Raw genomic sequence first — 16,905 nt, 5'->3', positions numbered from 1 at the left:
AATAAGGTTACATCTGTAATTTCAGATTATAGAAATGTTCTATCTCATTCATTTTTTTATTTTTTATTATTATTATTTTTATTTATTTTATTATTATTTTTATTTTTTCCTGCACAATCTCCTGCTCCACTCCTCCAGTAGTCCAGTAGGAGGCGGTAATGCACCTACAAGCTGGTTACACACCAAAGCAGAAGAAGAAGCAGCAGACGGAACTACGTCACCGTGTTTTCGGAGACGCAGCTGACGATGTAAACAAGAGCAGACAGTCAGTCAGTCGAGGTTCAACAACAAGAAGAGATCACAACAGGGCCGCCGTCACCGCTCATGATCTCCAGTATCTGCTCCTAAACGGCCGACATGGGGCTGCCTGTGACCATCAAAGTGAACTTCCGGGGCAATGTGAAGCGGTTTCTGGCTCAGGATCTGGACAAGCTGGAGTGGGAGTCCGTGGAAGCCTGGGTGAGCTACAGCTACAGCTAGCTGCTGGCGGCTAAACGCTGGCGCAGTTTGGTGAAACCAGGCCCAGACATGGCCTAGACACGTAAACAAAACACCAGCTGAAGGACAGGCGGTACTGGAGCGATAATACTGTTCATAAGTGTTATTATTGTTGAGCTAACTACAATAAATACACTCAGTAAGCTATGAGGTGTTGTTACAGCAGCTAACTCAGGAGGTCAGCAACCTGCAGCTCTTTAGCTCCTCTCCTGTGGCTGCCTGTGGATGTTTATTTATCATTGTTGTGGGTCTATGGTTCGACGGGACGACGGAGTATTAGGACCACACTGAAGAAAAATAAATAAATCTGAGATTTCGAGAATAAAGTCATAATATAACAAGAAAAAAAGTCATATTATTATGAGAATAAAGTCATATTATTATGAGAATAAAGTCATTATTATTATTATGACTTTATTCTCATAATAATATGACTTTTCTTTTAAAGTTATGAATTTATGCTCGTAATATTACGAGAATAAAAGTCGTAATATTATGAGAATAAAGTCATATTATTATGAGAATAAAGTCATATTATTATGACTTTATTCTCATAATATTATGACTTTTCTTTTAAAGTTATGAATTTATTCTCGTAATATTATGAGAATAAAGTCATATTATTATGAGAATAAAGTAATATCTCTTCTCCAGTGGCACCCTGTGGGTTTTTAAACATGGAAAATAATAACTGTTTTTTGTTTACATTTTCATTTTTATTTATTATTGTTGTAGGTCTATTGTACGACGAAGTATTAGGGCCACATTGAGGAAAAAAAAATAAATCTGAGATTTCGAGAATAAAGTCATAATATAACGAGAAAAAAAGTCATAATATTATGAGAATAAAGTCATATTATTATGGCTTTATTCTCATAATATTATGACTTTTCTTGTAAAGTTATGAATTTATTCTCGTAATATTACGAGAATAAAAGTCGTAATATTATAAGAATAAAGTCATATCTCCTCTCCAGTGGCACCCTGTGGGTTTTTAAACATGGAAATTAATAACTGTTTTTTGTTTACATTTTCATTATTCAATGAATTATCTATTGTACGACGAAGTATTAGGGCCACATTGAGGAAAAAAATGTATCTGAGATTTCGAGAATAAAGTCATAATATAACGAGAAAAAAAGTCATAATATTATGAGAATAAAGTCATATTATTATGAGAATAAAGTCATATTATTATGACTTTATTCTCATAATATTATGACTTTTCTTGTTAAGTTATGAATTTATTCTCGTAATATTACGAGAATAAAAGTCGTAATATTACAAGAATAAAGTAATATCTCCTCTCCAGTGGCACCCTGTGGGTTTTTAAACATGGAAATGAATAACTGTTTTTTGTTTACATTTTCATTTTTATTTATCATTGTTGTAGGTCTATTGTACGACGAAGTATTAGGGCCACATTGAGGAAAAAAATTTATCTGAGATTTCGAGAATAAAGTCATAATATTATGAAAATAAAGTCATATTATTATGAGAATAAAGTCATATTATTATGGCTTTATTCTCATAATATTATGACTTTTCTTGTAAAGTTATGAATTTATTCTCGTAATATTACAAGAATAAAGTAATATCTCCTCTCCAGTGGCACCTTGTGGGTTTTTAAACATGGAAATTAATAACTGTTTTTTGTTTACATTTTCCTTTTTATTTATTATTGTTGTAGGTCTATTGTACGACGAAGTATTAGGGCCACATTGAAGAAAAATAAATAAATCTGAGATTTCGAGAATAAAGTCATAATATAACGAGAAAAAAAGTCATAATATTATGAGAATAAAGTCATATTATTATGAGAATAAAGTCATATCTCCTCTCCAGTGGGTTTTTAAACATGGAAATTAATAACTGTTTTTTGTTTACATTTTCATTTTTATTTATCATTGTTGTAGGTCTATTGTACGACGAAGTATTAGGGCCACATTGAGGAAAAAAATGTATCTGAGTCATAATATTATGAGAATAAAGTCATAATATTATGAGAATAAAGTCAGCAGTATTGGCATAATATAATTAGTTATATATGTATATATATGGAGAGAGAGAGACAGAACTGTCATATACACATGTGGTAATAACATGGGTGTATATGTAAATATTATATAAATATATATAAAGAGCACCAATGACTAGTCAAATACTTTGATGAGGATAATGAAGAGGTAAGGGAGTGTATGTGTGTGTGTGTGTGTATTTACCAGTGGTGGAATGTAATTAAGGACTTGTACTTTACTTGAGTATTTCCCTTTTATTGTATTCAGAAGTTTACGAGAATAGAAATCACAAGTTTAAGAGAAAGAAGTCGTAGTATTGTGAGAATAAAGACATAATATTATAAAGTAGTAATTTTACGTGTTATTTTCTTTTTTTCTCGTAAAGTTATGAATTTATTCTCGTAATATTATGACTTTTTTTCTCGTAATATTACGATGTTTTTTTTTCTCGTAAACTTCTGACTTTATTCTTGTAATGTTATGACTTCTCGAAATATTACGACTTTTTTCTCGTAATATTATGAATTTATTCTTGTAATATTACGACTTTTTTTCTCGTAAAGTTATGAATTTATTCTCGTAATATTACGACATTTTTTCTCGTTAAGTTATTACTTTATTCTTGTAATATTACGACTTTTGATAGTAAAGGTTGCTGACCCCTGAGCTAGCTGGACTGTTGAGGTATTTCTCTCATTATTGATGTTTTCATAATACGTGTGAGGAAAAACAACAAAAGTTCTGCTTTAATAATTTGCTGTGGATTTAACTCTTAAACATTATATTTCAGATTAAAGCGTCTTTTGGGATCAACCACTTTCAAGTGAAATACTTTGATGAGGATAATGAAGAGGTAAGGGAGTGTATGTAAATGTGTGTGCGTATTTACCAGTGGTGGAATGTAACTAAGGACTTGTACTTTACTTGAGTATTTCCCTTTTATGCTACTTTATATTTCTACATTTTGGAAGCTAATATTGTACTTGTATTATTTATGTAATATATATAAATATATATAATAATAATATTGTATTATTATGGATTAAGCTACCCAGAAGTATTGGCATAATATATACAACTTAAATTAAATAAAAACATTAAATTAAATTAAGTTAAAAATTAAATCAATAATTTGTGTTTGTTTATCTTAATTTCATGACATCTTTGAAGTAGAATATAAGCAAAAAACATGTGAGATAAAGATTTAAATAAGGTTACAACTGTAACTGCACAACATCGAAGACATACTGTACATAAAAACAATGAGAATACTTAACGGCAGTGCCAGAGATGACGCACTTACTATGATGACTATGACTATGACTATGACTCATGATGGCATGTTTGGTTTACTTGAGGCCATCTATTAAGTTTATGTTTACAGGAAGTTAGTGCTCTGTCTTAATTAAATAGGAAGATTATAATCCAGTAATATAATATACAGTATATCATTCAGAAATGGGCCATTCTGCACAATGGGTACTTTTACTTTTGGTACTTTAAGTATATTTTGATGTACTTTTACTTGCAGGATGCAGGACTTTTATCTGTAACAGAGTATTTCTACACTGTGGTATTGATACTTTTACTTCAGTAAAAGATCTAAGTAGTTCTTCCACCACTTTTTTTTTTACATTCATTGCAAAATTATAATGATGTTTTGGTTTGGCGTAAATTTATTGACTCATTCTGATCTCATTCTGTCTTTTTATTTCAGATTTGCATAAACAGTCAAGGTGAGAAAAATACTTTTTTATTTATCTCTTAATTTCATATGACATATTTGAAATAGAATATAAGCAAAAACGTGAGATAAAGATTGAAATAAGGTTACAACTGCAATTTCACAGTTACAGTAGTTTAGAGCAAAAAAGACCAAGATAATGAGCAACAAAAACTATACAATACTTACCAACAATAATGGTCACTAAGCAACTTAATGTTGATTTGCTTTTGTTTCAGATGAATATGAAGAAGCCATCAAGGTACTGAGACACTGCTGGATTTCTGTTTAATAGTAAAACAGGATTAAATATAACAGCACATAACACAAGTCAATGTCATCACACAAGTTCAGAGATCATGAAGGATATGGGAAACTTTCAAAATACAGTCAAGCTTCATGCATAAATGACAATAGAAATCAAATAAGCACATGACAAAATATAACCTACCTACGTCAAATAGACTAGATGTCATGAGTATGACTGTACTCATCAGTACAAATATGTAGTTGTTCCAGCAAAGCAGCATTCACATAGTTGTACAGAATACACAGAGGAAAACAAATATTTTTTATTGTATATGTTTGTGACGGTCTCCTGTGGTATGCGTTTAATGCTTGTTTTCCACGCAGAGCGCCGAGAAGCAGGGGAACCAGTTGCACATGAACGTGTACAAGATGAAAGGTCAGGCCTGTGGAGGGCCTCTGAAGACGGAGGTTAAGGAGCTGAAAGGAGACCTCCGGCCCGCTCCTCCTTATCCATCGAGGGTCAAAACGGTGGACAAAGGCACACAGGTCACCCCGGAGCGAGAAGCTGTAAGGACTCTCCTCCTCTTGCTCCACTTTCTTCTTCTCATACGCTCTCACGTGTGCAGTGTTGACAGGGTTTCAGGCATTGATGAGCTACAGTAAATCTACATTGTACTGCTACTTTGCATTTATTGACTCTTGTGGTATCATTTCTGAAATAATTTTGATGTGGTTGCCTTCTCTGACAAAAGGAACAGTGTGTAACATTTTGGGGGATCTATCAGCAGAAATGTAATATACTATTCATAACTATGTTTTCATTAATGTATAATCACCTGAAACTAAGAATATTTGTGTTTTTGTTAGCTTAGAATGAGCCGTTTACATCTATGTAGGGAGTGGGTCCTCTTCATGGAGTCCGCCACGTTGCTCCGCCATGTTTCTACAGTAGCCCATAACGGACAAACCAAACTCTGGCTCTAGAGAGACCCTTTCACGTTTTTACGTTACCTGAAAGCCACCATAGTTCTTGTGAAACTACGGTAACGTGATCTGCAGAGTGCAAAACCTTGGTATTGCCAGCCGCCGTCTGACTTCCGTTGCTCCTAAAGTAGTATTATTATGGTAAGGATGACCTCTGCGCGAGGAGAACGGCGCTACCACAGTTTTGGAAAGGGAGGAGTGAGCGGAGGGGTACTCAGTTGGTTTCATTCTGCAACCACACCACTAGATGTCGCCAAATCCTACACACTACCTTTTAAAGGTCAGATAACAGTCTTTCTTTGCCTACGCATTAATCTGGCAATGATGAAAGGTTTAAAGGATTTGTCCGAGTCAAACAGTCAGTTTGTGTCTAATTATTTAAATCAAGCTCAACTCAGATATGTGAGATAATTGAACATGCATTTGATGTATTTTGATACAGGTCACAGTAAAGGACAACAAGGGGAACAAGCCAGAAGATGAGCCACCTCCCATGTGGTTTAGATCGTACATGGAGAAGGTAAAAACATTTCAGTAACTCCACCTTTTATGTTTGATGTATGTTTTAGCTTCTACTAACACACAGTCATTCTTTTCATAGTTTAAAGATGAGGTGGTGAAAGAGGTGGTGGAGAGGATGTGCAGTGACTTCTCTGGCCAGTGTTGCACCCACAAGTCATCCGACGGGCCCCTCGAGGCCATCGGGGCTAGTGGCGGTCCTATAGGGCCCAGGCCGGGCCCCTCCACCTCGGCTGGATCCCTTGGCTACACCCCCAACTGCAGCAGCTGCAACAAGCTCACCTCCGAAGGGGCCTACAAGTGCAGGTAGGAACGCATTATAATTAGGGCTGTCAATCGATTGACATGAATCGAGAAATTAGTGGCGTTAAAATGAATTTGTGTTAATGCGTTATCATCGTGTTAACTTTGACAGCTCTAATTATAATATAATAAGAAGTATTCTGAGGGAAATGGGCAGCTAAGTGGCTTATATAAGATACAGAGTTCGATTAAGCATGACTCACATCTTTCACCTGATGAATCAATAAGTGACAGTGTGGTGATGCTTTTGAACATGTCACACTTTTTTTAGACCTTTGAGCCTTTTATGAGCTTGTGTGACATACTTGTTTTCTGCATGTTCTGTGTTCTTTGAGCCGCTTTATGAGTCTCAATACAAATGTGCTGTTTGTGGGCTTGTTCCCTGCCAGCGTGTGCCCGTCCTGCATCCTGTGTGAGATGTGCAGACACAGCCACGACCCCAGCCACAACCTGGTGAGAACCAAGACCCCTCTCTCCATCCCTGAGCATGGAATGTCGGGAGAGTTGAGGTAAACCCCCAAGACCGAGGATCAATCTTCCCTCTTCTTGAAACAATAAGACATTCTTACTTGCAACAGTGCTAGCCCTTTTTGCTATCACTTCTTCTGCATTAATGGAGGAAAACATAAATATGAAATAGATGCAAAGCAGGACTGCAAAAATGTCTTTAGCAGCTAGATTACTGTCAGTAATGAATTATGAGTGTGTATGTGTTTTGTTCTTGGAAAATAAACTTTTGATAGTCAACAAATAGGTGTTCCTGATGACATTTCAAACCAGGTTCCCAAGGCGAGGAGACAGGACAGTGCGCAAGGCCGAGCGACAGCGCCTCAAAGCTGAAAGGAGGCAGCTCAGAGCTGAAGTGAAGGAAATCAAGAAGAAACTGAGACTGGAGAAGAGGGGGCTGCAGTGGAGCGGGCCCTCTACCTCAGGCAGAGCCAACCTGACACACATGGCGTCCGCGTCCACCCAGGTCCCAGCCCTGCCCCCCCCTGCTGCCTCAGAAACAGCCTCAGGTCCAGCCCCAGCCCAAGGTCCCGTCCCTGCCCCGGTCCCTGATCCCCAGGCCTCCAGTCCAGAGTAAGCGCCACCTCGGAAGGAGCGTCCGACAGTGCTGGGTACCTCGAAACCCAGCATGGATGCAATAAAATCTTTTTTTTTTCCAAGAAAAAGAAATCAAAATATGCCATCTTTGTAATCTAGTCTGTATGAGTGTGTCGCTGGCTGCTCTGGGGTGGTGGAAAAATGTTGGAACTACCTCAATGTGAAAACTGCTGCTGCTGCTTCATAGATTTTCTAAGAAAAATTTGCTTTTGAGCTGCAAAAAAAAAAAAAAAAAATCTGGGGGTCCTGCTTTTTTGATTCGTAGAGAACAAAAGAGATGGGTATTATAAGACAACAGGGCTATTTTCAACAATGCTCTGTACACTTGAAACTAGGGGTCCCGGGGTCTCGCACACGTCCTTGGTTCCCACTATGGCTGCCTTGTTTCTGGATGAAAATCTGCCGGACGGCACCCGTCTGGAGCCTGGTACCAAGTTCATCAAATACTGGAAGATGAGGAACTCGGGCACTATCAGCTGGACCTCAGAGACTAAGGTACCGCTCCCACCCGCCGAGAGGACAGCTCCACTCTCTCTTTGCCCCCCCCCTGCTTCACTTCCACTCTGAGTCTTCTCCTTATCCACTAACACCAGCTAAGATTTCTTACCCAGCCTAATACAACTAATGCCCCTTCTGTCTGAGATCTTTATTATTTAAATTCAGTTGAATCTGTGTTGTGGTTTTAAGTTTTTAAGTCTTTGTCCGAATGTGTGTGTGAGTGTGTGTGTGAGTGTGAGTGTGTGAGTGTGTGTGTGTGTATTCCCTCACTTGTATTATTTTACTGCTGTGTGACTTTGGCTGCATGCTCTTGTCTTTGTGCTTTTTCGCATGTGTATTCCTATTTTGTGTTTTGTGTATGTGTGTACGTGCACCCAGCTAGTGTTCATGTGGGGGAACCTCGGCCTGGCGTCAGAGGAGAGGAGGGAGGTGCCGGTCCCCTTGCTGCTGCCCGGACAAGTGGGGGTGGTCAGTGTGGCCTTTGTCGCTCCCGTGATGGAGGGAACGTACACCTCCCACTGGCGGCTGGCGCACTGCGGGTGTCAGTTTGGCCCGCGCGTCTGGTGCAGCATCGTGGTCGACCCCGGCGACGGCCGCAACGCTCTCGGGCATCAGAGCAAACGACTGGCAAGTCTGATACCCAATGACACCAATGTACAGCTGCAGTGATCACCTGTTGACATGCACGGCTAGATTATTGTGATACCGGAGTAGATTTACTCAAGTGCTGTACACTTTTGAAGTACTTTACTTGAGTATTTCCAGTTTATGCTACTTTATACTTCTACTCCACTACATTTCAGAGGGAAATGTACTTTTTTTCTGCATTTATTTGACATACATTGTTACTTTACAGATTAAGATTTTATATAAAAAAACATTTCATAATCTTATAAAATACAACAAATTGTTCAGATTAAACCAGCGGTTCCAAACCGCTTATTTTATGTATTTATTTGTTTATAAATAGACAACTTTAGACAAGTAGAGAGAATCATTGCAAGTTGCAGAAGCAGTGTCTAATATACTGTTCATGTGTATATAGCTAACACCAGTCTGTCGTGTCAAGAGGGTAACCCACAAGTTGCAAAACTCTCGTGAGATGGTTAGCTGGGTAGAGTGGTCATTCTTTAACTGCAAGGTTGGCGGTTTGATCCCCGGCTTCTACTGTCTGCATGTTGAAGTGTCCTTAGCAAGTCACTGAAACCAATGTTGCTCCCCGGGCGCTTTACAGCAGCCAAATGCTCCTTAGGATGAGTTAAATGCAGAGGTCAAATGTCATGTATTGGTGCCTTCAAATGAAACTCATGAGTCGTTTACACAATATGCTTGGCGTTCAAGTGGTTAAGTCGTGAGAACACCGCTGCTAAGCAACGGCAATATTTACGTCACTGTCGGCATCTAGAAGCCACAGAGGCTAACAATTTAGCAAGCTAGCAAGCGGGGTAACATAATGCAGGAAATGCAAAGTAATGACAGAGGAAAAAGATGAGGCAGTCAGGAATATCAACATTTAACCTCAGACATATTATAAAATTACAATGAAAAACAATATACGACTAAAATTAAAATATATTAACTGGACTCTTCTCGTTTCCACGGTAAACACGACCCCATTTGAAGGCACCATGTCTATATGACAAATATAATAAGTTTAAGGTTTAGATAGGTTGTCGGGCAGCGAGTCTTGCAAGAGTTTTGCAACTTTTGGGTTACTTTCTAGACAGGACCATACCATTCCCTTGATGGGCAAATCTTAAAGTCAGTGCATATAATAATGATCTAAAACAAGAACAAGCTTCGATGACAACACACAAAAACATTCAGACAGACAAAAGAAACCAAAAGAACAGAAAGCAAAACATCTCTAGCATCGTCTCAAGTATGCAGATAATGACTAGTTACAGTTCATGATTACAGTTCTGGACAAGTTTTAACTAGAAAACGTTTTAAATGAAACTGAATCTGCTTTAAGCTGGCAGGCAGGGTTTGACTTGTTACTCACAAAAACAGTGTCTGGTTGTCCCCTTGTCAAATTAAAGATGAGTTGTGTTCACATTTCTACCAAAGAGTGATTTCCCCACTCAGATTGTTTCATTTAAATAACAGTTTGAGGCCCAAACGGACACTTTTATCCAATATTTCACAAGAAATCAAAGATTAGAGAAAAGTCCAAAACATGAAAACAGATTTGTTTAGCAGAACTTTTCTTTTTCTTCTTTTTTCTCCTCTCTGATTAATCATCTCATGACCCCTCAGATTTATCTGGTGACCCTTAGAAGGGGCTCAACCCCTAGGTTGGAAACCACTGGACAAAACTACCAGACCGTATCTAAAGTAGTTAAAATGATCTTCACCTCAACCTGCTGCAACAGTAAAATACTGCTTACAGAACCAGTGCTTTTACTTTTGATATTTTAAGTATAATTAGCTGATAATACCTCTGTACTTTTACTTATTTTGAATGCAGGAATTTTACTTGTAATTTAGTATTTTTTACATTGTTGTATTGATTTATTAAGTAAAGAATCTTAGTACTTCTTTCACAAATGCCTTTTCCAGATTTGTTTTTCTTTAAAGTATCTAAATGAAGTAAAATTAAAAGTTCAACGTGAATATAAGACCGTTATTGCAGTCTGTGTACATCCTGGTTCTAGGGTGATAAAGGAAACATTTAATATAAACGAGGATGTTTGGGATTAGGATTTGAAGAAACAGATAATCCAGAAGATGAGTTGTATTAAGGACTGGAGTCCTTAAATCCATCCAGGGACACTTTACTCGTGTGTTACTCTTGAAAATGTCACGGTGTAACTCCTGTTTGACTGCACGCTGTAGTGTCACTCATGATGCCGTTCTTGTGTGTGCTTCAGAAGGAGGAGGTGAGTCAGGTGGAGAAGGAGAAGGAGGTGAACGGCCCCGACTTGTCTGTAGACCTGAACCACGAGGACTACTACTTCCCCTCCGTCGACCTGCTGACTGCACAGGTGCACACTCACAAACCTTTTAAACTAGTCACACTGTTGTTGTAAGAATATAACAGCTTTAATACTCTCTGCATGTCTTCTGTTTTCTTTAGGATCTACTGTCATTTGAGTTGCTGGATATAAATATTGTGCAAGAGTTGGAGAAGGTTCCTAACAACACTCCTGAGGGTAAGCGATGCTTTAAACACTGGAGAAGATGTTTTAACAGGAACTTCATTCCTTCCTAAAATTGCCTTGGCTTTTGTAGGAAACATGATGGCTTTAATACGCGTAAAAAATTGTCTCATTTTCAATTTCTTGTGTGTAATCTGTGTTGTGTTTGCTCTACCTGATTCGTAGATTTGACTCCCTGCATATCCCCTCTGCCCCACGATGCACCAGTGCTGGAGAAGGCCATCATTTCACGGATTAAAGAAGACTCAGAGGTCACAGGGGTCAGAAAGCTTTTTGGTAAGACCAGTTGTGTGCTGGAAAACTTCCACAGTACAGTGTGTGCATGATATTATGATTGTGATGTAGGCTGTTGTCGGACAAAGAGATGCAACTTAAGTGAAAAGGCAAAAAAGTGATATATGTAGGTTGTGGATTATTTAATTTTTTAAATACATATATACTTATATATACATATATATACTATATCATTCTAGATCAGTGGATTATTCTTTTATTATTTTGTCTAGGAGTGAAACTGAGGCAGCAGACGGAGCTGCTGGAGCCTGTGACCCAGGAGGAGGACCGGGAGGAGGAGATCAGTGGAGCTCAGTTCCTCTGTGAGACCGTCATCCGCTCCCTCACCCTGGAGGAGGCCCCGGATCACAGACCGCTACGCCGAGCCCAGCACAGCACCCTCAGACCACAGGGTGAGGAGACACTGCGTTATTATTATATACTGTCACCAAATCCATTACAGCACATACAGTATATTTGTTAAGTGAGGTACTCAGACTTTTTTTTTTTTATTCCAGTTGTTTCCCGCGGCACCAGCTTTTGCTTGGAGAGAGCTGTAGAGGCTGTGAAGACCGAGGAGGAAGGAAATGAGGAGATCTGCGCCATTAGACTTGAAAGTTCAGCTCTGCCTCTCAACATGGGCCTCAACCAGATCATCCAGGACGAGGAGACGAGGCCAGGTCAGAGGACCACTCCCAGGAGTCTATTTATTTCCAATTTAGCTTCTGATTTTCTCTATTTTTCTCTCATTTCTGTTCTCTATTTCTCTTGAAGACTGCTTGATTTAATTTATCTAAACATTTTCATGTTATAACTTAATTAATTGAGCCTCATCTGCATTTTTTTAGATGCTAATTTTTGTGTTCTTTTTCCACAGTTCTTCTGCTGGAACCAGCAAATGAAAACCTGCATATCAATTTACATCATGATATGGAGAATGAAGAGGTCATGATCCTGGATGACATGCAGAACATGAGGGATACTCAAGAGGAGAAAGAGGAGGGTGGAACCAAAGGAGAAGACTGGGAGGAGGTGAGAGTTCAACCTTTTTATAATAACACTTGTGTTTTAAAGGTGGATCATGAATTATTAAGATGCCAGAGAAGATAAAATCATAAGTTCAGATATAATGAAGTTGTTGGATTACTTCTTCTCATGTAATGAAGTCCTCCATATTCTCCTCATGTGTCTCAGGTCAGCAGCCAGACCTCCTCTGTCTCCTCCTGCGACGATTACATCATCGTCCTCCCAGACTGCTTCGACACCAGCCGGCCTCTGGGCGAGTCCATGTACAGCTCCGCCATGTCGCAGCCTGACGCCGACGCCGCTGCTGATGAGACCTCAGCCGATCCGGACGTACAGCAGGAGGAAGAGGAAGAGGTAGAGGAAGAGGAAGAAGAAGAGGTAGAAGAAGAGGTAGAGGAAGAGGTAGAGGAAGAGGAAGAGGAAGAGGAAGAGGAAGAGGAAGAGGAAGACTCCGAGCCGGGCGATGAGGTGGCACCGCTGAGAGAGAGGCAGGAGGTGGTCGATGCCGAGGATTCAGCTGTGAACACGTGGCCTCCGCTTGTCCCTCCCATCCACAGCAGTGTGAACCAGATGTTGTGCGCCTCCCAAACCCTGGACGCTGTGACGCTCACCCCGGAAGTAGTGGTGCCGCCGCCACCGGTGTTGCCTGACCCCCTGCTGCCCCCACCAGCCCTCTACTCACCCAGGTTAGATCAGTCACATGGTCCCTGAGCAGTATGCGGTTCAGAAATCTGTTAGCAGGAAACAAACTTTTCCAAACATCTGGACAGTACTATTATAGATATTTTATGTATATTGTGTGTACTTAAACTAGATTTCTGGCAGATTTTATGTTCTCATGCTTTAAAATGTGTCCTGTTTCCTGCTAAAATGTGTCAGGTCATCAGTACACATAGTGAAATGTGCCCAAAAGTTGGGTGAACATCCCTGTGGAAGCCAAGTATTAAAGAGGACTTATTAATATGCTTATTTTCAGGTGCATACTTGTATTTTGGGTTTCTGCTAGAACACGCTTTACATGCTTAAGTGTAACTAGATTTGTTTTAGGGCGTGCCAAACTAGCCGCTAGGCAGGTATTATGCAAATGTTTTACTTGGTGACATCACCACGTTACGGAAGAAAAGGCGGGACTTCAATGAAGGCATTTCAGGCAGTTCAGGAGCCGTGTTTCTGTGGGGGAGAGTAACTCCCTTTGGCGTGGACTTTGGGCTTTGTAACTTTGCAGACATGCACAAAAAACTATATAACACACTTAAAGGGAAGAGGAAAAGCACAAAAGCATAATAGGTCCTCTTTAATGTTAGTTGATGTTTTGCAAGATAATATCAGGGAGGTTTTGAATAGTTTTGAATTAGAACAGATTGGAAATGATTGATTGAAAAATATCATGCAATTTCCAACTGTTTTTGCATTTTTAATTAAAATACCTGGATTTGGAATTTAAATAAAACCTAGAAATGATCCCTATCCATTTTAATTTGTATCCCTATAAATGTACAGCTTTATATTTACTGTTATTCACTGTGTGTTTCAGGTCTGAGGCACTGTACCTGGCTGAGGACCCCAGTCCTCCAGCCTGTGATCCATACGAGCCACACCAACCAAGGGTCCACCTAAATGGTGAGTTTTACTATTTGAATCACTGGATTTAAGCACATCACAGTATCATAGCACATACTGGCAGAGGTGGGCCCAAGTCACGAGGAAGTCTCAAGTCTTTGCCCTCAAGTCTCAACTCCTAAACTTTGAGTTTCGAGTCCTAAACAAGTCATAATGAGCTCTTCAACAAATGTAATGCCATATGCGTCTCCATTTGTAATTTTCGACCCGTACGTTTTGGATACTGCTATTACCACCTTGTTGTTTTTGTACTTTGATTGTTCAACTTCAGGAAACACATTTTGCCCTTTGTGGGAAGACAGGAAGTGAGATAGCATGCTGGCTTTCTGGATTTGTTGCTTCAGCAGAAAGCTCCGTTCCTCCTCTAACATAATGTGTGTTTGCGTGTGTGTGTGTGTGTGTGTGTTGTTATTTCTGCTCTGCAGTATCATCTGGTCTGTCACGATCAGCAGGCTCAGCATCCAGTGCCTTTGAGACATATAACCCCAGACCCAGCAACGCTTTGCAGCCAAGGTGCAAAACAACAAAGAGTAAAACTTGATATGTTTCACTGTTTGTGAAGGAGATTCCTGCACTTTAGTTTAGCTTCTGCATTTATCTGTCCCTCATCATCTTTTTATGTAACCACCTGATCTAATCACATAACTTGCATTTGTGTTTCCTGATATCTTTGTGCGTTTTCTTAAAAACAAGTCTAATGGGAACACATAGTTCTCTGCTATAATGCGGTCATGTGACCCAGCGTAACCACATCCCTGTCTTTATACAAGGGGCCAAGGAGGCATCACAGAGGGACTTGTCAAGGGCGCCCTTTCTGTGGCAGCGTCCGCTTATAAAGCTCTCTTCACTGGACCAAACTGCTCAATACAGGTACATCACACAGACACTGTGTTTCTACTTTTTGAATTTAGCCAACATGCATAGCAAAAGATATATTACAGCTACTGTAAGTAGTAATTTTGTGTTATTTTGGGGTTAAATTTAATATTTAACAGTGGCTATAATCAATATTTATATAATAATTCAGAGCACGTCTATTGCCTCCATATACGTTCTTTGTTGTCATGTTGTCCATCTTTATATGCAGTCTACAGGACTCTCCGTTTACCCTCATCTCACCATCTCATCTATGTTTTATTCGTCCCCCTCCAGCGAGGCATCGACCCGGCCACCAGACAGGACCCTTCCCTGATGGCGATGCTTCTAGAGATGGGCTTCAGAGACCAGCGGCTCAACCAGCGGCTGCTGAGGAAGCACGGCTACAGCCTGCTGCACACCGTCAACGAGCTGGTGCAGATGGCCGAGGACAGCCAGAACAAGGCTGTCAACGCTCCGCACTGAGGGAGGGGAACAAGGCTTTTAAACCCTAATGTAAAGAGAATATTTAGATTATTGACCTGCGTATCTCTCACCCTTCTCCAGCCTCTCTAGCTTTATTTTGAATTGTGTAAAGAAGACAAAGAATATGATTCGTGCAATTTATTGATTTTTCCAAAGGGTGTTTATTAGTGATGATAATAAGACAACAACAATGTCTCTAAACAAAAGTGAAATTTCTCGTTGACTAGAGAGAAAGGGATGAATGGCTTCTCCTGCCTTTGCCTTTAATTTAGCTTCAATGTATTGACAAAATTAACACACCATAGGCGCAGTTTGAACTTCATGGTTTGGGGTTCACAAAAAAAAGAAACTCTAGAGGAAATGTAATGTGTATGACCGAGGCTTTGTTTAAAAATTAATAATCACAATACCTGCAGGTGCATTTTCATATCCCAACTAATACTAAAGCGTTTTTTTTCTGAGCGCTAGTGTCTTTTTTTCCAATTGTTCCCAATGAGGAGAAAGCGTATGCAGCCGCCTGGAGAAAAAGCACTGCACCAAGTGTTTTTTTTTCGGAGTGCTCCAAATTTTTTCTGTGCAGCCGATCAGAGCGCTTCTAGTCGAAAACTTTCTTTCTGAACTTTTCAGAAAGGCGCTGCTGTCGTCACTGTAGGTGAAGCTCTCTGGCGCTTTTCTGACAGAAAAAAAGGTGCTTTATTGACGATGAGTAATGCAATGTTGTGAGAATTAATTAGTTGATAGATCTACCCCATGGCGTCTAATATAAACCTTAGCATATATGTTAAAACACAGAGAGATGCATTGTAGTGTGGTGTATTGAGATCTCCACCAGGTTAAAGGTCCCATATTGTAAAAAGAAAGATTTTCATGTCTTTTATATTATAAAGCAGGTGTAAGTGCTATATAAATACTGTTAAACTATCAAAACGCTCAATATACGGAGAAATACACACAGCCCGTATTTAGAAATTGTGCGTTTGAAACAATCCGTCAGGATTTCTGTCCATTTGTGATGTCACAAATATACAATATATATAGATCATTGCTAAGATTTAAACATAAACATTCTAAATGTGTCCCAGTTTATTTCCTGGTTGCAGTGTATGTAAATAATATCAGCTGACAGGAAGTAAACATGGACCCGAGCTGTTGCCTAGCAACGCAATTCCGTTGAAATGCACTAAAACGGAGCGTTTCAGACAGGAGGGTAAATACAGGTATATTCAGGCAGACAGAATGAGGAAAATAAAGTGTTTTTTTAAGATTACAGCATGTAAACATGTTCTAGGAGAAACACAAAATACAAGTATGAACCTGAAAATGAGCACGATATGGGACCTTTAATAAAAAGACCACAAAAAGTCTGAATTTTATGTTTTTTATTATAAAACATATAAATAATATTTAAATCCCTATATGCATTTTCAGGCTACGGACACTAGAGGCTTCAGTGAGCCCCCCCTGAACCAACGCAAACTGCGCCTGTGATACACAAATTATTCTGAATAGTGGTTAACCTTCGCCACGCCTTGTTTACCTGGGGCCGTACATAGAGCCTCATGTGTTGGTGGAAAAGGAGCCGGAGCTA

At 39.4% G+C, this 16,905-nt stretch overlaps 1 protein-coding gene across 5 annotated transcripts; it reads left to right on the top strand.

Annotated features, from left to right (window-relative positions):
* The first annotated feature begins 215 nt into the window (after positions 1–215).
* Positions 216–15,992, top strand: nbr1a (NBR1 autophagy cargo receptor a). Of its 5 annotated transcripts, XM_037755697.1 has the most exons (23): positions 217–459; positions 3,307–3,369; positions 4,234–4,252; positions 4,479–4,501; positions 4,873–5,055; positions 5,915–5,992; positions 6,074–6,297; positions 6,684–6,803; positions 7,075–7,374; positions 7,734–7,893; positions 8,275–8,523; positions 10,770–10,883; positions 10,976–11,051; positions 11,223–11,333; positions 11,564–11,743; positions 11,849–12,010; positions 12,208–12,362; positions 12,525–12,746; positions 12,789–13,042; positions 13,891–13,976; positions 14,402–14,489; positions 14,747–14,846; positions 15,129–15,992. In XM_037755697.1, the coding sequence occupies exons 1-23, from the start codon at positions 358–360 to the stop codon at positions 15,315–15,317; spliced, it is 3,258 nt and encodes a 1,085-aa protein (XP_037611625.1). In that variant the 5' UTR covers positions 217–357; the 3' UTR covers positions 15,318–15,992. The 5 variants fall into 5 exon arrangements, with proteins under 5 accessions (XP_037611628.1, XP_037611626.1, XP_037611629.1 ...); XM_037755700.1 differs by having other exon boundaries at positions 216–459; positions 12,525–13,042; positions 14,755–14,846; positions 15,129–15,269; XM_037755696.1 differs by having other exon boundaries at positions 12,525–13,042.
* The last annotated feature ends 913 nt before the right edge of the window (positions 15,993–16,905 follow it).

This window comes from Sebastes umbrosus, chromosome 20, assembly GCF_015220745.1.
Source record: "Sebastes umbrosus isolate fSebUmb1 chromosome 20, fSebUmb1.pri, whole genome shotgun sequence".
Taxonomy (NCBI): Eukaryota; Metazoa; Chordata; class Actinopteri; order Perciformes; family Sebastidae; genus Sebastes; species Sebastes umbrosus.
Note: the sequence above shows the minus strand (reverse complement) of the source record. Positions and strands in the feature narration are given on the sequence as shown.

Bases quoted from the DNA above. Each gene is read 5' to 3' on its own strand.
- nbr1a (XM_037755696.1), top strand. From the start codon at position 358: ATGGGGCTGCCTGTGACCATCAAAGTGAACTTCCGGGGCAATGTGAAG. The intron at 5,056-5,914 runs GTAAGGACTCTC...ATTTTGATACAG, and splicing joins TCACCCCGGAGCGAGAAGCT to GTCACAGTAAAGGACAACAA. The intron at 7,894-8,274 runs GTACCGCTCCCA...ACGTGCACCCAG, and splicing joins GCTGGACCTCAGAGACTAAG to CTAGTGTTCATGTGGGGGAA.